General features: G+C 44.2%; 1 protein-coding gene across 4 annotated transcripts in view; it reads right to left on the bottom strand.

Moving 5' to 3' along the window:
* Positions 1-183: 183 nt before the first annotated feature.
* The window catches only part of MICAL2 (microtubule associated monooxygenase, calponin and LIM domain containing 2), a 278,680-nt gene continuing 253,388 nt past the window's right edge, over positions 184-25,475 (bottom strand). For 2 of the 4 annotated variants that reach the window (XM_077287247.1, XM_077287248.1), the window contains exons 34-37: positions 24,853-24,946; positions 9,365-9,464; positions 7,790-7,863; positions 184-5,954 (exon numbers count right to left, since the gene is read on the bottom strand). In XM_077287247.1, the coding sequence (XP_077143362.1) occupies positions 5,749-5,954; positions 7,790-7,863; positions 9,365-9,464; positions 24,853-24,946 (474 nt within the window). In that variant the 3' untranslated portion in view covers positions 184-5,748. The remainder of the gene's footprint in view (positions 5,955-7,789; positions 7,864-9,364; positions 9,465-24,852; positions 24,947-25,475) is intronic. The other 2 variants (XM_077287249.1, XM_077287250.1) reach the window with 2 other exon arrangements.

The following is a 25,475-nucleotide window of genomic DNA, read 5'->3' on the forward strand; positions in this document are numbered from 1 at the left end:
TGTCAGCGGGTGATCAAGCGACGAAAGAAAGTTCCAAACGATCTGCTACGACGTACGATTCTCAGCAGGGTCCCTGATCGCTGCTGCGTGTCAGACACAGCGATATCGTAACGATATCGCTAGAACGTCACGAATCGTACCGTCGTAGCGATGGAAATTTCAATGTGTGACGGTACCCTTAATGAATCGGATTCTATGTATATCTACCTGCAAACCTGTTTTATTTTGACCTCTGAAGTCCTGGTTACTTGGTTCAAACGAGCGGCTAAAAAAAAATCGGTCAGAGTTTTGTCCAGAAAAGTGGACGATTTATTTTTTTTCTCACTTATTATTCATGTGCAGTCCATATACAATCCGTTTTTTTACAGCAGCAGATATCATTAACTTAGAAAGCCATCTATGGTTTCCTATGCTATAGAATAACATCCATTTTTTACTGATGAATTGCAATTCTGTAACTCCATACGGCATCCGAATTTTAGGCTGGGTTCACGCATCGTGTAGTTTTATCTGCAGCTTAATCTGTAAGTTACGTGCGGATTTGGTGCACATTGCACCCTTTTGGGCAAATTCACACACTGTGAATGTGCTGCTGATTTTGTTTCAGAAAGTTTCATTTGAAACCATCCTATAAAGGCGTATGGAACAGATTATCAAATTTCTGCCACAAAATCAGCAGTTTTCTATGTCAAAAGGTGAAATTTGCTCTTATTCATAGCAAAAAAAATAGATATTCTATGTATTTTTTTTTTAAACAGCAACAAAACCTATTCCACCCCCCCAATAAAATATCAGTAAAACTCATCCATATTCCTGGTACTATTAAAATGCTCTAGAGTTTGCATGCAAAAAATTGGCATTGAATATTTGATATCTGAACCCTAGCCACACACTACAGATGGAAAAATATATAGATGCACATAGGACCCTCCTCTGTGTGTGTCATGGGTCCTTTGCAATCAAAAATGTGTCTCTGACAGAAGCTGCTTCAGAGGTGGAAATGGGCCCCTGTGCGGCTGCATTTGGTTGCACCAATGTTATGTCCGCCCCTGGCTGCACTCCCAGTTTGGCATGTGTTATCATTGGGGAGATGGGAATAAGTCACTGCCAGACCCCCAGATAAATACATATTGGTAACCCGCATACACAAAGCCATGACATAAGTTGCTGATTCTGCAGACTTCATATAAATTCAACTATAAAATAAATATATATTGCCTTCAATAATATAGTAGAAAACTCAATAGCCGAATGTAGTGATGGAGTGAATATTCCAGTTTGACCCCAACACCCATTTCTTAGCCCTTATAATACAATAGACTAATCAATTTGCCAATAATCCAGTCGATATAGTGAAATCTGGTGACAGAGAATTTGGTAACAAAACACACACTGATTAGCAAATTTGAGAATCAAATGACATATAATCAATCAAGAACTAATATCCACAGCTTTTACGTGCAGCCTCATGGGGCTATCAGTTTTCAGCAGAAATCTGTATTATTGTACTATGAAATAAACATTACGGTATATTAATTTTGTTTTTGGAGTATACAAATAAAAGACATGAAGATATTTCCTTGAAAGAAGCAGACATATTATTGGAGGCCAGTATGTAACACTGACGTGAATGAGATCTGATCTGCAGTACCGGAGAACGGCCACTATGTGGTGTATGGAGCGGCCCAGTTCCTGCTCTGTATTCCGAGGTATCACCTGAGTAATATGGGGGGTCAGACCCCCACCGATCTGATATTGATGACCTATACTAGGGATAGATCATCAATATCTTGGTCCCTTTAAGGTGCATATTTAGCGTATTGTAGCATCTGCTCCCATGCTCGGGTATTAAAGGGGATGTCTCAACTTCTTAAAGGGAACCTGTCACCTGAATTTGGCGGGTCCTTTTTTGGGGTCATATGGGCGGTGTGTTATCGGGTCTTTTATTAACCCCTTTTTTCCCCGCTGATCGCGAAATTGACTTGACGTTGATTCGCTTTCCTCCCTAGTTAACGCGTGCGCAAAGCAATCTTGCCTTGCGCATGCGCAGTATGCACAGAACACAGCGAAATACTTCCGGGACATAGTGGCCGGTGCATGCGCACTAATGGTTTTCGGCTTTTCCCGCAGTTGGGCAAAGCATACTGCGCATGCGCAAGGCAAGATTGCTTTGCGCACGCGTTAACTAGGGAGGAAAGCGAATCAACGTCAAGTCAATTTCGCAACCAGCGTGCAGCCAGCGGGAAAAAATGGGGTTAATAAAAGACCCGAAAACACCGCCCATATGACCCAAAAAAGGACCCGCCAAATTCAGGTGACAGGTTCCCTTCAAATGGACAGTACTCAAGTTCTAAAACAAGCAACTTTGCATTTTACCTCTTATTAAAAATCCTCTCCATTCTCAAGAATGGGAGGACTTATAATTATATAGTTCACTACTCATTGCCATGGTTTATTAGGCAGAGAGATGTTTGCTATCCAGCTTGTTTGTTTTACTGCCCCTAAAGAAGCAGCTTTGCAGCTCCGGAGAGCACACGGTTCACACTATCATCAAGAGCTCACTGCCCCCCGGCAAGCAAGAAGCTGGGAGACAGAAAGAAGATTAGACGACCCCTCTAATGGTGGATTTCATATTTCTTAGGCTACGTTCACATTAGCGTTGTGCGGCGCAGCGTCGGGCGCAGCCGCGGCAACGCATGCGTCATGCGCCCCTATATTTAACATGAGGGGCGCATGGACATGCGTTGTCTTGCGTTTTGTGACGCATGCGTCATTTGGGCGCAACTGTCAGGGCGCAGAGGACGCTGCATGATGCAGTTTTTTCTGTGCCAAAAATCATGCAAAAAATGAATGCATGCGTGACAAAACGCTGCGTTGTGCATGCGTTTTGCATGCATTGTGCATTGCGTCGCCCACGCTGCGCCGCACAACGCAAATGTGAACGTAGCCTTATTATTATTATTCATATCATACAAATAATTTAAATTTATGCAACTTTCTAATACAATGTTGTTTCAATATCTCACTCCACTTGCTGACAGTGAATAGGAGTATCCTGATTTTGCTTTACACCTGCATTTTTTTCAATGGACACAACTACAGGGTTTTACAGCTCTTTTAGGGTATGTGTCCACGTTCAGGATTGCATCAGGATTTGGTCAGGTTTTTATGCAGGTAAAATCCTGACCAAATCTGCACCTGAGGTCACTGGCAGGTCACCTGCGTTGTTCTTGTGTTGTTTCAGCAATGTAAGGACATGCTGCGTTCTTAAAAGACGCGCCGCATGTCCGTTTCCGCGGGTCTGCCGCATGCTTCTTTTAATGCATAGTGGAGACGGGATTTCATGAAATCCCCTCCACTATGCTGTAACATCTGGATGCTGCGTGTTTGACGCTGCGGCTCTACGCAGCATCAAACACGCAGCGCTTCCTGAACATGGAAACAAACCCTAACAGTTCTGCCTTTAATCAGCCGGGCTCCCTCACCTTCCCCTATGGCTGCTGCCCTCTGCTGTGCTCCACGCCAGGTTTTACAAATGGCCGGGCATGCTGCCATGTCTGCCCAGCAAGACACACAACTTGGTTCTGTTTGTTGCACTGTGCAACACTGCCTGCATTGTCTTGGAGTCTCCTGGCTGCCTGCGGCCTCCAGTGCTACAAGTCCTCGCTCCATATCAATACCCTGGATCCGTGTGTCCACCCTGGGCAGCTCACAAGGTGAACCCTTAACACGGGGCTTGTTACAGTGTATCGACACCTGTTTAGAACAGGTTTAGTCTACAAATGAACATACTTTTTCCATTCACTGGCAGCAGATTTTAAGAATGTTGAAGAATTGAAACACAAAGACTATCGGTTTCAACATTTTTCAGTACAGTTTTAAGCTTTACTGAAAAAAAAAATATAATAATTTTGCTATCTTCCCACCGCACTTCTCATCTTTGAGGGCGGCTACCTCTGTACTTGCAGGATTCACCATTGTGACATTTCCCTTATTACCTTTTATCCCTCCCAAATTCCCTTCATTTCCTGAAACCGTATATTTGGGAGACGTGTATGGACTCTTCTGTGGTATATGCACCCAAATTGGCCTGCAGTGGGACAGCCTGCGCCACTTTTTTTTTTTGCCAGCGGTCATATATTTTCCCTTTTTGCTGTATTTTGAGGGTGAGGTTACGGATATGAATACATTGCATCCTGATAGTTATAGCTGAGGACCAAGCTGCGGTCCCCACCTGTTTTCTATTTAACCATGTTAGCACCATTCACACATCGGGTTGGGAATGGTGCAGGAACCTCATACTGAACGCACTGTGAAATACTACTGGTGCCGTTCCTATGGGAAATATGCCTCACTGTATATACAGAGAGCGGACCTGTAATGCGGCATGTTCATACGAGAAAACATTTTACGCTCGCAGCATATTACTTCTATAAAAATGCCCCAAAATACAGTGAGAACATATATAACTTCACTTCCTAAGACGCCATCTTGGCATAACCGTGCAAGAGAATGGAGATAAGAAGAGCTCGATGCCACAAGAGCTGCTTGAGTATAGTCCGGGAGCCTCACCACCTCCTCCTCAGCACACCAGGGGAATACAATGGTCACATACATCTTCATGCAGAATTCTTCTTTACTGTTAATTTGCTTCCTAAATGCAAAATTAAACAACTTTTTTTTTTTTTTGGTGCAAAGTCAGTAAGTCCTATGTAAAAATTTCATAAATCCGTCAGAGCTCCCGCTCAGTTCTGACATCGCTCTCTGTTTCCCCTTCCCTTCTCCCAGTGTTTGGTCAGACTCACAGGTCCGACATTCGCGTTCCCAGCATGAAACGTGATACAAATACTTTACAAATAGCAGGGGAGAGAGCTATCTATACACCTAATTAAAATGAGAAAGGAGGTGGGGAAAGTATCTACAGTTTCAGGGATGTAAGAGAAAAAAAAGGCTACAGGTATGAAGGAAAACGCTAAGGGGAAATAAGTGCAGGATAGAAGCTGTGCTGGTATATGAACTAAAGAAGGCAGCAGCACTGTGGATACACACAGACCTCACATCCAGCCTATATTACTGGGAGAGACACTCACAAGAGACAAATCTGAAACTTGAGTCTGCAAACTTTCTTATCAGGGTGTTTGAAAATGAATGAAGATGTGCACTTTGGGGCTGATTTTATGTAATCCATTTCTTGGTTTGCACAAGCGATAGTAGCGCTATGATTATTTTACTTTTATAGTGTTTTTTGTTGTTTTTTTATAGTATGTGCAGATATATATATCTATATACAAAGGATTCACAGGACTTCATAACAAACTGGAGGAAGCCCAATATTTCTAATAATGCGCCAAAGTCCACACCAAAAACTGGTAGCGGACACTGGCAAATGTAGACACTATTATAGCTGCCCTGACCTGAACCCCAGCAATAGTTGGCATCCAATAGCAATCATCCAAACTCTGATTTACTGCTCTTTATGGCTCTTGGTCTTTGGTCCGTGAAGATTTAAATAAATAAATATGTCCCCCCTCTTTCCTAAGCCATGAAGCCGTCGACATAAGATACATAGTTCATAGATCCAAATATACAAGGTGAGCACCAATCAGAAAAGCCACACTATTCTCTATACAGTGACAACGTCCATATTATCTCCGGCCCAATGAGGAATGCACAATGTACAACAGATCTTCTGCAGCTCAGACCACAATGCGACGTTTTGTGGCTTGTTGACACCTGAACGCCAGCTCTTTACATGAATCTCCTGTTGATGGTGGTCATCTGCAGCTGGCAGTCTTTGGGCAGGGGAATGTCCAACAGATTTTTTTCCTCTGTGTTTTCCCGGAGTCTTTGTTCTTCAATGCGAGTCACAAGTTGATCCCTCTGCTCGATAACTCTCATCATCTCCGCAAATATCTCTTCTTCCTCTGCAACGTCTTTCTCCTCTTTCAGTGCCGCTGATGTGAGATAAATCAAAGGTGTCAACAAGAAGTGGAACGGTAGAGGAATACACAGAAAAAGGCTCCTCAACTCAGGGATCAGTGGAAGGGGGCTATCCTATATCGACGTGTGTGGTTTTATATGGATATTTATAAAATACATATTCTGGTGGAGTCACTCATACATTACTGATCCTGAGTTACATCCTGTATTATACCCCAGAGCTGCACTCACTATTCTGCTGGTGCAGTCACTGTGTACATACATTACATTACTGATCCTGAGTTACATCCTGTATTATACCCCAGAGCTGCACTCACTATTCTGCTGGTGCAGTCACTGTGTACATACATTACATTACTGATCCTGAGTTACATCCTGTATTATACCCCAGAGCTGCACTCACTATTCTGCTGGTTGTCCATCATTGCAAACATTTTGCGACTTTTTACATTTTTACGCCAGTCCCAAACAGCTTGGAAAACTTTATGAAAACTAAACTCCCTTCATCAGGTCTGGTGAACAAAATGCCAGTCTTGATGAATTGGGGGCTTTCACTTTAGCTGAGCTCCTATAGTACGAGGCAACCGACATACTGATAGGGAATTTAGATTGTGAGCCTCATTGGGGACAGTGATGATAATGATAATGTCTGTAAAGAGCTGTGGAATTAATGGTGATATACAGTACAGACCAAAATTTGGACATGCCTTCTCATTTAAAGATTTTTCTGTATTTTCATGACTATGAAAATTGTACATTCACACTGAAGGCATCAAAACTATGAATTAACACATGTGGAATTATATACTTAACAAACAAGTGTGAAACAACTGAAATTATGTCTTATATTCTAGGTTCATCAAAGAAGCCACCTTTTGCTTTGATGACTGCTTTGCACACTCTTGGCATTCTCTTTATGAGCTTCAAGAGGTCACCGGGAATGGTTTTCACTTCACAGGTGTGTCCTGTCAGGTTTAATAAGTGGGATTTCTTGCCTTATAAATGGGGTTGGGACCATCAGTTGTGTTGAGCAGAAGTCTGGTGGATACACAGCTGATAGTCCTACTGAATAGACTGTTAGAATTTGTATTATGGCAAGAAAAAAGCAAAGTAAAGAAAAACGAGTGGCCCTCATTACTTTAAGAAATGAAAGTCAGTCAGTCCGAAAAATTGGGAAAACTTTGAAAGTGTCCCCAAGAGCAGTGGCAAAAACCATCAATGGCTACAAAGAAACTGGCTCACATGAGGACCGCCCCAGGAAAGGATGTGTAAGGGCTATTTGACCAAGAAGGAGAGTGATGGGGTGCTATGCCAGATGACCTGGCCTCCACAGTCACCTGACCTGAACCCAATCGAGATGGTTTGGGGTGAGCTGGACCACAGAGTGAAGGCAAAAGGGCCAACAAGTGCTAAGCATCTCTGGGAACTCCTTCAAGATTGTTGGAAAACCATTCCCGGTGACTACCTCTTGAAGCTCATCAAGAGAATGCCAAGAGTGTGCAAAGCAGTCATCAAAGCAAAAGGTGGCTACTTTGAAGAACCTAAAATATAAGACATAATTTCAGTTGTTTCACACTTTTTTGTTTAGTATATAATTCCACATGTGTTAATTCATAGTTTTGATGCCCTCTGTGTGAATGTACAATTTTCATAGTCATGAAAATACAGAAAAATCTTTAAATGAGAAGGTGTGTCCAAACTTTTGGTCTGTACTGTATGAGTGAAATATATATACATTTTGTTACTGTATCAGATGACTGTATAACAAGCTCTGTGCAGACACTGAACAAGCAGGAATATGTGGGAGATTTCAGTTTTGCAACTTGACACACAATATAAATAAACTTACAGTTCATCATCATCTTCTCTCGAAGTTTTTGTTCTAATCGTCCCTGTTGATCCTCCAGCTCTAACTCTCTCGCTCTGTGGAAAGCACAAGAATCCTCCATATATCATAACTGTGTCATTAATGAATGAGAATTAACTTGTTTCATTTCTACATCATATTCAAGATGGGAACATTGTTCATTCCATCCAGAAAACCCATCCTGCACATGTCCTGTTCACACAGGTGGAAGTAGTGACACAGGAAAAGTGTACTACATGTTAACGAACCATTCATCTTTGTGTAGGACCTGATCAGGCATGGGTTAGAGGATCATCTGCAAAGTGACCCATTTTTATATCCGATTTTTGGGTTAAATTATTTATTTTTTCAGTTTTTATATATTTTTCCTAATGTCATGATCTCAATTAAAAAAATAAGTAAATAAACTAGTCAAGTTTTTTTTTTTTTTTTTTAGATTCATACTTCCTGTTCTTTCAGGCTCACTGTTCAGCCGTTTCCTTATTTAAAAATAAAAGTAAAAAAGGCGCCAAAGATTGACACTGCCTCACACAGCGGAGCGCTGCTCTGTTAATGGTGGGATTAATTGGGGTTTGTCTACTTTCTCGTCATCTTTGATAAGGACATTTGGCAATGTTTTTAAGGTAGTATGGTCGAACACGACCATACTAAGGCTCTATACTGTGGAGGTATAGGCACACTTTGTTCTACCATATGGTGTTTAGTGTGGCATTCAGTATTATAAGTTTATAAGGGAACTGTCTATGGGTGCAGTATTATAGCTCTGTACAACTCTGCTCGTGCACATAAGACTGAAATCAGATGGGTGTAAGAAAAAAGCAATCACATCTGCAAATTGCAGACATAAGTGGCTCTGTGTGTTCGACTGGTGCAGGAGCTGCTTTTTTTTTTACATTCACCAGGGTGGTCCTTAAAATGGACCAAACTAGTACAATATTTTCCGCATGGATCTGAGATCCTTACGGCAAGCCACCCAGGTGCACTAACACATAGAATTGATCAGTGTCGGTGCTGTCCTTTTGCGCACAGGAACTGCACATGGATCAGAAATATGTGAACGTACCTTAAGATTAATAATAAAATACATTACACACCCCCCACTAATTAAGTGCTACAATCTGGGGTAACACATAAGTTGGACGTGTGGCGCCTAACCGTGCACTTAGTGCTGTGTGCATATTCAATGGGAGCACTGTCTCCTTCTCATTAGTCGCGCTGCGCCTGAGATTACAAATCTGATTTTGTAGCCTCCGGGTTTAAAAGAAAAATAAATAAAATATTTATTTCTCTGATTTTGTTGTCTCCGGGTGAAGTGGAAAGAAGCGATTGTAGCTGTTTGCGTTGCATATTATTTCTTTCCTTCTCGCTATGCTAATGAGCGGAATCTATGCGAGGAGTTAAAGCCTCAATTTAGTGCGGTAATAAGATCTGCATGCGGTGGAAAGACAATATACACCTGTGCGGATGGCCAAAATTAATAGGTTCCCATATTTCCCCCTCCCGCCCTATCCCTAAGGATTCATTGTGCATACTGATGGCGAGCGCCGCCGAACTTACACGGACAAGAGCCCAGACTCGTAACGATTCAATTTACTCTTTTCTAGGGCGAGCTGGAACCAGTCGTGCAGCAGCCGGGTCTCATCCTGTGCGTCTGAATCTGTTAGAGAAATGAAGAAGGAACACGCCGGTTACGCGGCTTCGCTCTGCGCTAGGCGACTGTTCTACATTCATTTTGCATGAAATGTGTTTACTGCCATGATAAACGGTTTAGTATGCGCACGTTCCAGTCATTTGTCTTTTTTTCATCTTGTTCCGTCAGGTGATGGGAGGAAGGGTCGACGTTAAACTAAAATTTACCGATAAATGTGAAAAAATTACCTTTTTTAATCTGAGGTCCGATTATTCAAAAAGTATGGTAACTTGGTACCTTTTTATATGCTTTTTCCCAAGACTGGAAGCAGGGATATACCAGAAGAGAAAGGGTCCTACTGCAAAGATCAAGAGGGTCCTGGCCAGAAAAGGGTCCTGGAATAATAGGACTTGGTATTTAGCCAACCAAGGTATAGCCCCCTCTCCTCTTGGGCCCCTGCATTGGTTGCTTTTAGGGCCACAGCACTGGGTCCTGGTACTTTCTCTATAGCTATGGTTATCGGGCTTCCTAGTATTGGTGGGGTATGGGGTCTCTAATACACAATTTGCACTGATGACCCTGACTACCTTTATGGAACGTTTGTCAATGGCCAGTGCACAAAAATTTGTCTGGGTTAACGCAACATTCACCTACACGCTGAACATTTTGTCCTGTGCTTCTGCCTAAATGGTTAAAAAATATATATATTTTTTTCAGACGTGCTTCCGACGCATTTTTTGACGTCAATGAAGAAAACTTTGGTATTTGCTTGACCTCCTTTAGGGTATCTTCTAGACGCTGGAGTACTCGCCAAGGCAAAGTTTCTTCGTTGACATTATTCTTCATCGTTTTTGCAGCAGATAAAAGTCCCACAAGTTTTGAGTGGGAAGAAGAGTATGGTGTGAACTCAGCTTTAATAATACAAAGTTTAAAAAAAATATATATATATATATATTTTTTTTAAAGATTTGTATTTTAATAATAAAAAAAAATAAAAAATAATAAACAGATGAAATAAAGCCATAAAATGGCCTCCATGTCCCTCTCAGAAAACAGGATCTGGAGATGATTCCGAGAGACTCGTCCATAATTGTGAGCGGCTCATCTTCTCTTTAGGACTTTATCGCATTTTGTCTCACCCACGGATGTTCTCGGCTAATTCGTCCGCCTGCTAAATGGATGTCGGCGGCAACAAAGGGTCTTTTCATTCCTCGCTACCATAATTATTAGAGGCGAAACTGCATAAATGTTATTGAGAAGTTGTGTTTGGAGCCCCATCTCCTCGCTTCGTTATTCTCAGCCGCGATAATTTTCTAATTATCTTAACATTACTTACAGAGCAATTTGAAATGTATCACTACAGATGAAACGAGGCTGATTTAATAAGCGCAGGACAATGACTGAGCCGCCGGCCTTATTATACATGACAGCCATAAGAGGGATCTTAACCCTTGTCATAGTCGAGGGATAACTGCAAAATAACCCGCACAGCCCCAATATGTTCTGGAGTAAGCGGGGATGAGCGATCGCTGCACCCCAACAAAATGCAAATATCTGCAGAATTCAATATATACTTTTCTACTGAGATCTACATTAATACAATGTATGTTTTGCTTCCTAATTCTGCTCCTTTATGGCAAATTTGGATCACTCTTTTTCTACCTATAGTGGCTCAATGAAACTGTTTAGTTGGGGCCGAAAAATATATATTAACTAATTAATAGAACAAGCATGCCATAAACATCTGATAGCTTGAAATACCATCTCTGGGACCCCTAACCTCTGCACCAGCAGGTGAGGTGGTGACCATTAATCCCTCTTAATATCCATTTTCATTGATCTCATAAACGTCAATCACTGCACAAAAATGGCCACCTCTCCATTCAATCTCCATCTGAAGCCAGCGGCTTCCTCACCTGAAACAATATGGTTCCTGGCAACACAACCATCAGGAGAACTAGGAATCCACTGATCTGCATTTTATTAGGTGAGGCAGCCTCTGCACCAAGATAAAGATTGAATAGATGGGAGCATAAGACTTTAATAAATAGGATTTGTCACTTGCTGTAACTGTACAGGGTGTAAAATAAAAAATAAACAAACAAAACAAACTCTTGTTATCAGGTGTAAACGTCACTGTTGTCCTGAATCCGGCGATGTTTTCCTTTCTTTCCTGCGCCTCTCCATTCCTTAGATATGGCCTCATCTTCCTAGTACGTACATTTTGTTTTCTTAGCCAAGAGGGCAAGGTCATTAACTCTTCTCTGTGGGTGTGCTCTTGGGAACCACGCCCATTTGAAAAAACAAGACTAAATTCATATACAGGAAAGAAGGGCCTATATCTCAGGAAGGCGCAGGAAAAAAAGAAAAACAGCGCCGGATTCAGGAGAACAGCAGCATTTACACCAGGTAAAAAACTTCTTCCCCCAGAAGAAGGCTGTAGCGCCAAAACGCGCGTTGGGGACGGTGGGCATCACAGGGCTCCAGGCACTTTCAGGTAATTACCATGATCATTTGATCAGATCCAGTCACCTTTTGTTTCATTGTCTCTAGATGTGGTATACAGCCCCTCTGGAGTTCATCTGCTCTGGTATATACTTTTCTATTCTAGATCTTATACTATTATCACCATTGGGTATATACAAACTACTGAGCAATTTATTCAACCTCTAATTGTTATACACCTGTTGGTGTCTGGTGCTTTTTGTGATCCCACTTATTTTTGGCTTACGTCTGTCACATCCTTGTATTTTACATTACTGTTTATAATAAAGCTTTGATATCTTTTTATTTACTGATTAGTGGTGGTGCTTGTTCTCTATGTGAGTTTCATACTTATTTGGCACTGAATCCATTCCTTCTTTTCCACATATGTGTTTTGATTTTTTGTGGATATAGGCCTTGTGTGTATAGACCAGGTAAAATAAATGTACAAATTTAAAGTAACCTTTAAGTATATAGAGGATTTGAAAATGGATGTGTGACCCCTACATAACAGACATTAAGAACATATTCTTTTAGGGAAAATCCCAAACTCATATCAACAGTGGAAGTCTCTAGGCATTCTCCGTCTTTCTAAACAAGGCAATAAAATCAGAGCTAGTAGCATCGTACATCCAAATAATGGCACCGCATAGTGCCCATGTATATGACACCCTACATGCTTTTTTGGGCTCAAACGATACTCCATGCAACGACTGAACGAAGAAAGTGCCTTCTGCCTCGATCTTTTTGGCAAAATGTCTAGTGCACCTTGGCATCATCTGTGTGGGTCGGTGTGGTCCTAGCGGTTGTTGGTGGGACAGGGAGAAGCAATACCGCCATATCACTCTCTAAAGATCAGGGCTCATGGTCACATATGGAGCGGCTCAGTGGGGCCGGATATAGATGATCAGTTGTGTCATCATGACCTCAGAGGAGAAGAAATGTCTAAAATTCCAACTTATTCATATCATTTTAATGCCAAGTACAGCAGCTGAAATCAGATTTGTAACCTTGCTGCATAATTAAACCATTCGTTAACTCGTCTGACGATGAACCACGCCAGAACGACGACACCACTAAGTACAAATGTCGCCTGTAATGGGTTAATTGGCCGGTTAATACATATTACTCTCATTTATCAGCGACACTCGGCTCTTGTGTCTGCCTGAAAAGACACATTTCACAATTAGCCAAATAATCTGCTGCGTCCCAATCAGCTCAAAGAGGCCTTAATGGTGGAAATGACATTACTGCTATTTATAGTGGGGGGTAGGGGAGAATGGAACGTCTCAGGGCTGAGGGAATTGTCAATTAGTATCCATAGAGAACGAATACAAAGATAATCCATCTATCTCGCTAATCTGGCTTCTCTGTCCATCTATCTATCTTACCATGTACCTAAGAGTCGGGGAGACCAGATTACTTGTGATCATCAAATTTCTATAGGTTATTCTTGTCTAACAAAGGGTAGTTATAATGTATCAGGCTGCTGTTATATATCAGGGGGTTGTTATAATGTATCAGGCTGCTGTTATATATCAGGGGGTTGTTATAATGTATCAGGCTGCTGTTATATATCGGGGGTTGTTATAATGTATCAGGCTGCTGTTATATATCGGGGGGTTGTTATAATGTATCAGGCTGCTGTTATATATCAGGGGGTTATTATAATGTATCAGGCTGCTGTTATATATCAGGGGGTAGTTATAATGTATCAGGCTGCTGTTATATATCGGGGGGGTTGTTATAATGTATCAGGCTGCTGTTATATATCGGGGGGGTTGTTATAATGTATCAGGCTGCTGTTATATACCGGGAGGGTTGTTATAATGTATCAGGCTGCTGTTATATATCAGGGGGTTGTTATAATGTATCAGGCTGCTGTTATATATCGGGGGGGGGGGGGTTGTTATAATGTATCAGGCTGCTGTTATATATCGGGGGGTTGTTATAATGTATCAGGCTGCTGTTATATATCGGGGGGGTTGTTATAATGTATCAGGCTGCTGTTATATATCAGGGGGGTAGTTATAATGTATCAGGCTGCTGTTATATATCAGGGGGGTAGTTATAATGCATCAGGCTGCTGTTATATATCAGGGGGGTTGTTATAATGTATCAGGCTGCTGTTATATATCGGGGGATAGTTATAATGTATCAGGCTGCTGTTATATATCAGGGGGTAGTTATAATGTATCAGGCTGCTGTTATATATCAGGGGGGTAGTTATAATGTATCAGGCTGCTGTTATATATCAGGGGGGTTGTTATAATGTATCAGGCTGCTGTTACCGTATATATCGGGGGGTTGTTATAATGTATCAGGCTGCTGTTATATATCGGGGGGTTGTTATAATGTATCAGGCTGCTGTTATATATCGGGGGGTTGTTATAATGTATCAGGCTGCTGTTATATACGGGGGGGTTGTTATAATGTATCAGGCTGCTGTTATATATCAGGGGGGTTGTTATAATGTATCAAGCTGCTGTTATATATCAGGGGGTTGTTATAATGTATCAGGCTGCTGTTATATATCAGGGGGTTGTTATAATGTATCAGGCTGCTGTTATATATCGGGGGGTTGTTATAATGTATCAGGCTGCTGTTATATATCAGGGGGTTGTTATAATGTATCAGGCTGCTGTTATATACCGGGGGGGTTGTTATAATGTATCAGGCTGCTGTTATATATCAGGGGGTTGTTATAATGTATCAGGCTGCTGTTATATATCAGGGGGTTGTTATAATGTATCAGGCTGCTGTTATATATCGGGGGGTTGTTATAATGTATCAGGCTGCTGTTATATATCGGGGGGTTGTTATGTATCAGGCTGCTGTTATATATCAATGGGGTTGTTATAATGTATCAGGCTGCTGTTATATATCAGGGGGGTTGTTATAATGTATCAGGCTGCTGTTATATATCAGGGGGGTTGTTATAATGTATCAGGCTGCTGTTATATATCGGGGGGGTTGTTATAATGTATCAGGCTGCTGTTACCGTATATATCGGGGGGTTGTTATAATGTATCAGGCTGCTGTTATATATCGGGGGGTTGTTATAATGTATCAGGCTGCTGTTATATATCGGGGGGTTGTTATAATGTATCAGGCTGCTGTTATATATCGGGGGGTTGTTATAATGTATCAGGCTGCTGTTATATATCAATGGGGTTGTTATAATGTATCAGGCTGCTGTTATATATCGGGGGGTTGTTATAATGTATCAGGCTGCTGTTATATATCGGGGGTTGTTATAATGTATCAGGCTGCTATTATATATCGGGGGGTTGTTATAATGTATCAGGCTGCAGTTATATATCAGGGGGTTGTTATAATGTATCAGGCTGCTGTTATATATCAGGGGGTTGTTATAATGTATCAGGCTGCTATTATATATCGGGGGGTTGTTATAATGTATCAGGCTGCAGTTATATATCAGGGGGTTGTTATAATGTATCAGGCTGCTGTTATATATCAGGGGGTTGTTATAATGTATCAGGCTGCTGTTATATATCAGGGGGGTTGTTATAATGTATCAGGCTGCAGTTATATATCAGGGGGTTGTTATAATGTATCAGGCTGCTGTTATATATCGGGGGTTGTTATAATGTATCAGGCTGCTATTATATATCGGGGGGTTGTTATAATGTATCAGGCTGCAGTTATATATCAGGGGGTTGTTATAATGTATCAGGCTGCAGTTATATATCAGGGGGTTGTTATACTGTATAAGGCTGCTGTTATCAGAGGGATTGTTCTCATGATCCATGGGGTTGCCAATATTTAGTTACAATACAGGGGACTATCAGACTGATATGACTGATATGCCACGCCTGCTCCTCTGGGAAATTAAAAATGCAAATTGCCTCTTCAGAGAGGAAGAGGAGCCGAACTCTAGTGCCACCTATTGGAAGCAGCAATATGAGATTCTGGTTTGGCTTTTATCCTAAGTCATATGGCAAGGCTCATTAAAGAGTCGATATTGACTTTTAGGACTGCTACTTCCAAAGGCGGCACTAGACTTAAGGTCCTCTTCCTCTCTGCATATTGGTGTATGATTGCTGTATATAAGTCTCCTCCCTCTGACATGCCAGGCCTGACATGTGACTCTCCCTAAGGAGAAACGTTGCCCCTTAGATCCCAGTCTTAAGTCTCTCCCCTAGCCAAATCAGATCTCATACTTTACACTGATGAGGGGCAACACCCCGAAACACTGTCTGCAAACTGAGATTCTACTTTGGCTTTTATCCTGTCATATGGCAAGGCTCGTTAAAAGTTCGATATTGACTGTTAGGATTGCTACAGGTGGTACTACAGTTCGGGTCCTATTTCACTCTGAAGAGGCCATATGCATGGAGTCAGCTAATATCTGACACCTGAGAACAAAATGCCAACCTAAGCTGACCGGACCACCTTCCACAATTCTTTTGCATTCTTTGGTCACTCTACAAATTCTCAATCAGATTGCGCTGGCCACTTCAAAACATCCATTTTGTTGGTCTGGAACCAGGATGTTTCCCACTTGCCGGTGTGTTTGGGGTTGTTGTCCTGCTGAAACACCCATATCAAGAGTATGTTTTCTTCAGCATAAGGCAACATGACCCTTTTCCAGTATTTTGATATATACAGACTGGTCCATGGTGCCTGGTGTTAGGGGTCGAGTTCCCGCCTCTGCACAGGGGGAATCTCGGGCCATCTCTGCTGCGGTTTCCCATTCTTCTCCTGCCGCAGTTGAGCCTGCTCAGCGGAGATGTCGGTCCCAGTGTCTCGCTCAGTCTGACTCTGTGCAAAGGGTTACTGTTGCTTTTCCAGCTTCTGCCATTGAAGCCAGTGCTGGGCAGCGGCGAGCAGATGCTTTTGGGACTAAGTCCTGCTTTTCTCCTTCTGAGCATGCCCAGGGTAAGATCTCTCATTGCCCAGGGTAAGATCGCATGCTTGGATACTGCAGCAAAGCCCATTGGTTCTCCAGGAAGGTCCTGAAGGTGCTCAGGCTCTGTGGCAGCCTCTCATTGGTCCTTCTAGGAAGGTCTTGTACTTGCTGCAGCTATATAAGGTTCGCATGGCCGCACGGCCATGCGCTAGTATCAATGCATGTTATGAGTTTTGCGCCAATGTGGTCATGCTTGTGTAGATTCAGGGACCCGGCTGAAATAAGCCACCTAGAATACCGGCTCCTCCGGTGAGGAGATTGTATGTTTGCCTCCTTGACTGCGTGACCACAAGCTGCTATCTGCTCAGCATTTACTGTGTATTCCTGTGGAGTTTAACAGGACACAGTCCTTTCTTTATAGCGACTCTGTGAAGCAACAGAGATCGCTTCTACCGCCATATAGTGCCGCCGTTTGCCAGCAGCAGGTTCTTTTCCTGCACGGTGGACCCCAGGCTGCGAACGCACCAAATAATACCTCCATATTTACTCGGTGCGTTCCGCCAGCCCTAACAGTATACTAGCGCCAGGGTCTGGCTGGTAAATGGCGGACGATCAGAGTCTACAGCGGTACATCCAGCAGCTGGAGGGTAGGTTGGTGGCTCTTGAGCGCACAACCTCAGCTGTGGATGTTACCGCAGTCGCTGCTCAGGCTGCCAGTGTAGCTGCAGCCAGTTTGTCCTCTGCCACCCCTGCTCCGACTTTATCCAGTCTCCCGCTTCCAGACAAGTTTGCTGGTGACAGTAAGCTATGTCGGGGATTCGTGAGTCAGTGCTCCATACATCTTGAGCTCCTGGCTGCACTTTTTCCTACAGAACGGGCGAAAGTGGGATTTATTTTATCCCTTTTGTCGGGCAGGGCATTGGAGTGGGCAACGCCGCTATGGGAGCGTAATGATCGTGTGGTGCAGAGTGCTCCTCTCTTCCTGGATGCTCTGAAACAGGTCTTTTTGGGACCTCATGTCACCAACGATACCGCGCTCCAATTCTTGGCAATAGCACAGGGTTCGTCCATGGTCAGCCAGTTCGCCGTCCAATTCCAGACTCTGGTCTCTGAGATGGAGTGGCCAGATAAAGTCCTTATTCCGGTGTTCTGGAAAGGACTGGCAGACCATGTGAAGGACGCCTTGGCCACCAGGGAGATTCCCGCCACACTGGAGGAGTTCATTACTATATCTACCCGCATCGACCTCCGTTTTAACGAGCGGAGGTTAGAGCGGACCCAGTGTAGGCAGAGGTTTCAGCTGGCTCCCACCTTCGCCAGACCTCTAGAATCTTCCGTTCAGGCGTCCGACTCCCATGAGGCCATGGAGGTTTCTCGAGCGGGACCTAAGTCTCAGACCACTCGAGTACCCGTGGTTTGTAGAAATTGCCAACAACAAGGACATTATGCAAATACCTGTTGTCCTCTGCTTTTGCTCTGCGCCATGCAATACCTCTGGTGATGCTCGCCAAACCGGTGACTGTTAGAGTAGTGAATGGGTCGACACTTCCCTCACAAATCACACACCAGACTGTCCATTTCACGTTATCTATGTCCCCTTCCCACCAGGAGATTATTTCCCTTCTTGTTCTTCCCGAAGGAATGGACGAGATTCTGCTGGGAATATACCCTGGCTCCGTTTCCACTGCCCACATATTGAGTGGACCTCTGGGAGGATATTGGGTTGGAGTGATTCATGTAAGGGCAGATGTGTGAGGGAGTGCGTTCAGGTTTCCTCTACTGAGATACCCGCAGATCTCTCTTCCCTTCCCAAGTGCTATTGGTCCTAGGCAGACGTCTTCTCCAAAAAGGCTGCGGAGACCTTCCACCTCACCGTCCCTATGACTGTCCTATTGATCTCTTGCCTGGAGCAGAACCTCCTCAGGGACGGGTCTCTCCCCTCTCTCTCCCGGAAACGGAGGCTATGTCCCAATACATCCAGGAGAATTTGGCAAGAGGGTTCATTAGGAAGTCAGTGTCACCTGCAGGGGCGGGGTTCTTCTTCGTGCAGAAGAAGAATGGAGAATTACGTCCTTGCATAGATTACAGGGGTCTTAACGCCATCACTGTTAAGAATAAATACCCGTTGCCCCTGATTTCTGAGCTCTTTGATAGGCTACGGGGAGCAAGGGTATTTGCCAAATTAGATCTGCGGGGTGCTTATAACCTGATTCGCATCCGTGAGGGGGACGAGTGGAAGACGGCGTTTAATACCAGGGATGGGCACTATGAGTATCAGGTGATGCCCTTCGGGCTCTGTAATGCCCCAGCCGTTTTCCAAGACTTTGTCAACGATATCTTCCGGGATATGCTCTCCACCTCGGTCGTAGTCTATCTGGATGATATTCTCATCTTCTCTCCAGATATTGACTCCCACCGGAGAGATGTTGGCAGAGTCTTCGACCTCTTACGGGCAAACTCCCTCTATGCAAAGTTGGAGAAGTGTATGTTTGAGAAGGAGTCTTTACCTTTCCTGGGCTATATCATCTCCGCCCAGGGATTGGCTATGGATCCTGCCAAACTACAGGCTGTAATGGACTGGCAAGAACCCCATTCTCTTAAAGCGGTGCAGCGCTTTATGGGGTTCATAAATTACTATCGTCAGTTCATTTCCCACTTCTCAACTTTGGTAGCTCCCTTGGTAGCCCTCACCAAGAAGGGAGCAAATCCCAAATTGTGGTCTGATGAGGTTTCCAAGGCTTTTTCTTTTATTAAGTCTCATTTTGCTAGCGCTCCCATCCTACATCGTCCCGATGTTGATAAGCCGTTTATAATGGAGGTGGATGCCTCATCCGTTGGTGCAGGAGCAGTCCTCTTCCAAAAGGATGCTCAAGGTTGGAAGCATCCTTGCTTCTTCTCCAAGACCTTCACACCAGCGGAGAGGAATTATTCCATCGGGGACAGAGAGTTGCTAGCAGTGAAGTTAGCCTTCTCGGAGTGGAGACATCTTTTGGAGGGGGCTCGCTTCCCCTTCCAGGTCTTCACGGACCACAAAAATTTGGTTTATTTACAAACAGCCCAGCGGCTAAATTCTCGTCAGGCCAGATGGTCCTTGTTCTTCTCCCGGTTCCACTTCACCCTCCATTATCTCGCTGGGGAGAAGAACATTTGTGCTGACGCCCTCTCTCGCTCCGTTGTGTCATCTGAGGAGGAGGAAGGGGAGCCTCGGCTTATTGTCCCTTCTGAGAGCTTGAGAACCGTAGCTCCGGTTTCGCTAGAGTCTGTGCCTCCAGGCAAGACTTTTGTACCCATTAATTTGCGACCGGAGGTTCTCTCTTGGGCTCATTCGTCCAGGGTGGGTGGACACTTTGGGACAAAGAGGACATCTGAGCTGCTGGCGAGGACGTACTGGTGGCCACATATGGTCCGTGACGTCGGAGATTATATTCGGGCATGTGTCTCCTGCGCCAAAAATAAGTCTCCTCGACAACGGCCAACTGGGTTACTCCATCCCTTGCCAGTGGCAGACAGGCCCTGGGAGATGGTCGGGATGGACTTTGTGGTGGGTTTGCCCAAGTCTCGTGGCTGTACCATCATTTGGGTTATCACTGATCATTTTTCTAAAATGGTGCATTTGATGCCGCTTCCACGGCTACCTTCTGCACGGGCCTTGGCAGCGTTGTTCATAAAACATATCTTCCGCCTACACGGTATGCCGGACAAAATTGTCAGTGACCGGGGTCCCCAGTTTGTGTCTCGGTTCTGGAGAGAGCTTTGTTGCCTTCTCAGCATTGAGTTGAATCTCTCTTCCGCATATCATCCCGAGACGAATGGGTTGGTAGAGAGGGCCAACCAGACCGTGGGCGGAGTTTGCGCTGAACAACTCAGTAGCCGACTCCACTGGACAAACCCCATTCCTCCTTAACTATGGTCAGCATCTGCGGGTACCTGTGCCTATGCCCGTGTCTTCCGCTGACTCCAGGGTGGCAGACTGGGCTGTGGAGGCACGGGATATTTGGGACCGCACTCAGGATGGCATTCGGGCCTCCAAGGAGAGAATGAGGTCCTCCGCCGATGCACATCGGCGCCCCGCTCCGACCTTTGCTCCTGGCGACTTGGTGTGGCTCTCCGCCCGTAACATCAGGCTGCGAGTCCACTAAGTTTGCACCTCGCTACTTGGGCCCTTTCAAGGTCCTCGAACAGGTTAACCCTGTGGTCTACCATTTAGCCCTTCCACCACGCCTGGGTATCACCGACACCTTTCATGTGTCCCTCTTGAAACCCGTATACATGTCTCGGTTTTCTGAGTCATCTGCCAGGACATCGGGTTCGTCTACGGACGATTACGAGGTGAACGCTATTTTGGGGTGCAAGGTGGTGCGTGGTAAAAAATTTTATTTGGTGGACTGGAAGGGTTATGGTCCTGAGGACAGGTCCTGGGAGCCTGCTGAGCACATTCAGGCTCCACAGCTCATTGCTGCCTTCGAGCGTGGTGAGGTCCGAGGGGGGCCCTAGGGGGGGGGTGATGTTAGGGGTCTAGTTCCCGCCTCTGCACAGGGGGAATCTCGGGCCATCTCCGCTGCGGTCTCCCATTCTTCTCCTGCCGCAGTGGAGCCTGCTCAGCGGAGACGTCGGTCCCAGCGTCTCGCTCAGTCTGACTCTGTGCAAAGGGTTACTGCTGCTTTTCCAGCTTCTGCCATTGAAGCCAGTGCTGGGCAGCGGCGAGCAGATGCTTTTGGGACTAAGTCCTGCTTTTCTCCTTCTGAGCATGCCCAGGGTAAGATCTCTCATTGCCCAGGGTAAGATCACATGCTTGGATACTGCAGCAAAGCCCATTGGTTCTCCAGGAAGGTCATGAAGGTGCTCAGGCTCTGTGGCAGCCTCTCATTGGTCCTTCTAGGAAGGTCTTGTACTTGCTGCAGCTATATAAGGTTTGCATGGCCGCACGGCCATGCGCTAGTATCAATGCATGTTATGAGTTTTGCGCCAATGTGGTCACGCTTGTGTGGATTCAGGGACCCGGCTGAACTAAGCCACTTAGAATACCGGCACCTCCGGTGAGGAGATTGTGTGTATGGTTTTAGGGTCCCGGCTGAAATAAGCCACCTAGAGTACCGGCTCTTCCGGTGAGGAGATTGTATGTTTGCCTCCTTGACTGCGTGACCACAAGCTGCTATCTGCTCAGCATTTACTGTGTATTCCTGTGGAGTTTAACAGGACACAGTCCTTTCTTTATAGCGACTCTGTGAAGCAACAGAGATCGCTTCTACCACCATATAGTGCCACCGTTTGCCAGCAGCAGGTTCTTTTCCTGCACGGTGGACCCCGGGCTGCGAACGCACCAAATAACATCTCTATATTTACTCGGTGCGTTCCGCCAGCCCTAACACCTGGTACGCGATAAATAGGCCCATCTCCATCATATGAGAAATTATTCCCAATTGGTTCTGCGTGCGCTTCCATGTTCTACAGTCTTCACACCAACCAATCCCCTTGAAAAAGCTGTGTTTGTGCCAGCGAAACGTGCGTCGGGGCTGACATCCGCCCTTGGGGTGACCACCTCTCTATCTCACAGACCTGGGTAAGCTTGTCCCCTTGCACTTTTTAGGTATTATCCTGTGCGATGTGTGTTTACTTAAAGGGAACCTGTCACCCCCCAAATCGAAGGTGAGCTAATCCCACCGGCATCAGGGGCTTATCTACAGCAGGGGTGTCAAACTGCATTCCTCAAGGGCTGCAAACAGGTCATGTTTTCAGGATTTCCTTGTATTGCACAGGTGATCATTTAATCACCTGCACAGAATGATTCCAGCACCTTGTGCAATGAGAAGGAAATCTTGAAAACACGCATGGTTTGAGGCCCTCGAGGAATGCAGTTTGACACCCCTGATCTACAGCATTCTGTAATGCTGTAGATAAGCCCCCGATGTATCCTGAAATATGAGAAAGAGGTTAGATTATAATCACCTAGGGGCGGTCCCACTGCGGTCCGGGTCCGATGGGCGTCACGGTCACGGTCCGGTCTGGGGCCTCCCATCTTCTTATAATGACGTCCTCTTCTTGTCTTCACACTGCGGCTCCGGCTCAGGCGTACTTTGTCTGCCCTGTTGAGGGCAGAGCAAAGTACTGCAGTGTGCAGGCGCTGGGAAATGTCAGAGAGGGCCAGCGCCTGCGCACTGCAGTACTTTACTCTGCCCTCAACAGGGAAGACAAAGTACACCTGTGCTGGAGCCGCAGCGTGAAAACAAGAAGAGGACGTCATCGTAAGAAGATAGGAGGCGCCGGAGCGTGAGTATAATCTAACCTCTTTTTCTAATCTTTCAGGTTACATCGGGGGCTTATCTACAGCATTCCAGAATGCTGTAGATAAGCCCCTGATGCCTGTGGGCTTAGCTCACCTTCGATTTTGGGGGTGACAGGTTCCCTTTAACTAATATGGGGGCATCCTTTTTACGTGGTCTTGTTTTTGCTATCGCCTGGTACTCCTTTTTCTCCTATTTGCCAGTCTTCACACTGTACTGTAGCTTGAATTCAGCATTTATGGGTCGTCTCACAACCTTTGCGCCATTTCTCTTTAGTCCAGTCAATGTGTTCTTTGGCAAACTTTAACCTTTTCAGCATGTGTTGTTTTTTTCAGCAATGGTACTTTACAAGGGTTCTTTGGCAATAGTTTGGCCTGTTCTGATGGTTGCAGGACTCACACGTAACTGAAGATCTTCTTTGAGCTGATCACTGGATGCTTTTTTGGCATTCTTGTTATTCTATGATCTATGCTCATGAAGCTATTTCTTTTCCTACCATGTGTTTTGGGTTTTGTTTGCCATTGTCAAACACTGGAATTTTTTTTTAACCGAGCAGCCAATTATTTTCTGCACTTCTTTATGTTTTTTTCCCCTCTCCAAGCAATGTCTTGAACAAAGCTCTTTCTTCTTCAGTACAATGTCTGGAACGACTCGTTTTACTCAGTGAGCTAAAACCAACAGGTACAACATTTGCTGCCCTCCGTCTTTAACTAAGGGCCATTCTGGACACCCAATTTTTAAACCGAATGAATGACCTCACTAATTGAACTCCGCACTGCTAATTAATTAGAACACCCCCCTTTCATCAAATGAGTCAAGTACACCCAATTAACAGAGTGCATGTCACGACTGTCGATTCTGTTGGTTGCCCATTACTCGCCTGCACCTAAACATGAATTATTTTCCATATTGTATGATCTTTTCTGCCAAAACAGTAATTAAACACGAGTGATGTCAGACTGGTATATCTTGGGTGTTCTCGTGTATTTGGTTGTTGTTATGGATCAGGAGGTCGTTTTCATGTACCTGGTGTTTTATGTACCTTAGGTATTATCATATATCAGAGGGATTTTCAGGAATCTGGGGAATTTTATAATATATTCTGAGGTTGTAGTTATGGATCAGGAGGTTTTTGTTAGAAATTTCTTCCACCTAGAAGGGGTAGATATCATGTACCTGGATATATTGCTCTGTATCTGGGGCCATGTGTCATTGTTATCATGTATCCTGGGGTTATCCTGTGTTTCAGGGTTATCATATATCTGGAGGTCATTAATTATATTTTTCTGACAGTCACAGTATGAATAATGAATGAATTGCTTTGTTAATGGGTCGTTTCAATAGGACTTACCAATCTATTTATCTAATTAGATCACGGCTTTTAATATTTCGGATTTGGCTTCACTCAGGTCAAGAGTTCATTGTGAATATACATAGATAATCTGTGCTAATTATAGGGAAGACATCAGGGGGGAAGGTGATACAAAGGTGGCCAATAATCCTAATGTAATTACTATATGATTGTTCCTTATTAGAAAGCTCAGGGGTCTCATCTCCTGGGAGCTCTGCCATTACTTTGGATCTGTATTGGGCTGGGTGCCCCTGGGAGGACATTTGGGGTGATAGAAGAGATAGTTGTGATACTTGTTGGTAGTACTGTTACCAACAAATGTATATATATTGCATCCCCCGTATTGTATATTGTGGGCCATCTTCTTTCCTCACACCAATATTCATGACCTTAAGGAGATAACATAACATGCTAAGGAAGCTTTACCTGTTTCTCCTCGAAAAGCCTTCTCCAGCTTGATACCTTGTATGTCGAGTGCCCGCTGCTTCTCTTCAGTTTCCTCGAGCTGACGTTGTATTGTCTATGAGAAAGATGCTTTTATTATTTACAATGTTGCACTTGTTCGGGCGTTAGATTGTATAGAAGCCACTACTGTATTGTAACCTTTCCTTCCAACACAATGATTGAAGGAGCCGTAGAAACATCTGTTTATCTGACATCCGTCTCATAGGTTAGCCAAACAAGGAGGCATCTGTATATGTCATTGTTATGGAGGCTTCAAGAAAAGGAAGGACGTTCCTGAGCCCCGAGTAAATGAGGATGGGCATGATCAAGAGGCAAACCATCATGGCCCCATAGATTAAATGTATGTACATACGGGTATGGGACTGATCTAGCCTTAGAATTTCCAGCTACATCCAATAAATATTGGCAATTAGCATGATCTATTGTTTAAATCAAGTTTTTATGTTAAATGTTAGAGAAAAAAAAATTCAAAGAAACAGAAGCCGGTGTAAAAAAAATTGCAAGATTTCTAAGCTTCATACTATAAGCTCCTTCCTGTTCTGTACAAAGCCTTTTCAGGAGTCTCATTATCATCACAGACAGGA

This window comes from Ranitomeya variabilis, chromosome 2 (genome assembly GCF_051348905.1).
Source record: "Ranitomeya variabilis isolate aRanVar5 chromosome 2, aRanVar5.hap1, whole genome shotgun sequence".
Taxonomy (NCBI): Eukaryota; Metazoa; Chordata; class Amphibia; order Anura; family Dendrobatidae; genus Ranitomeya; species Ranitomeya variabilis.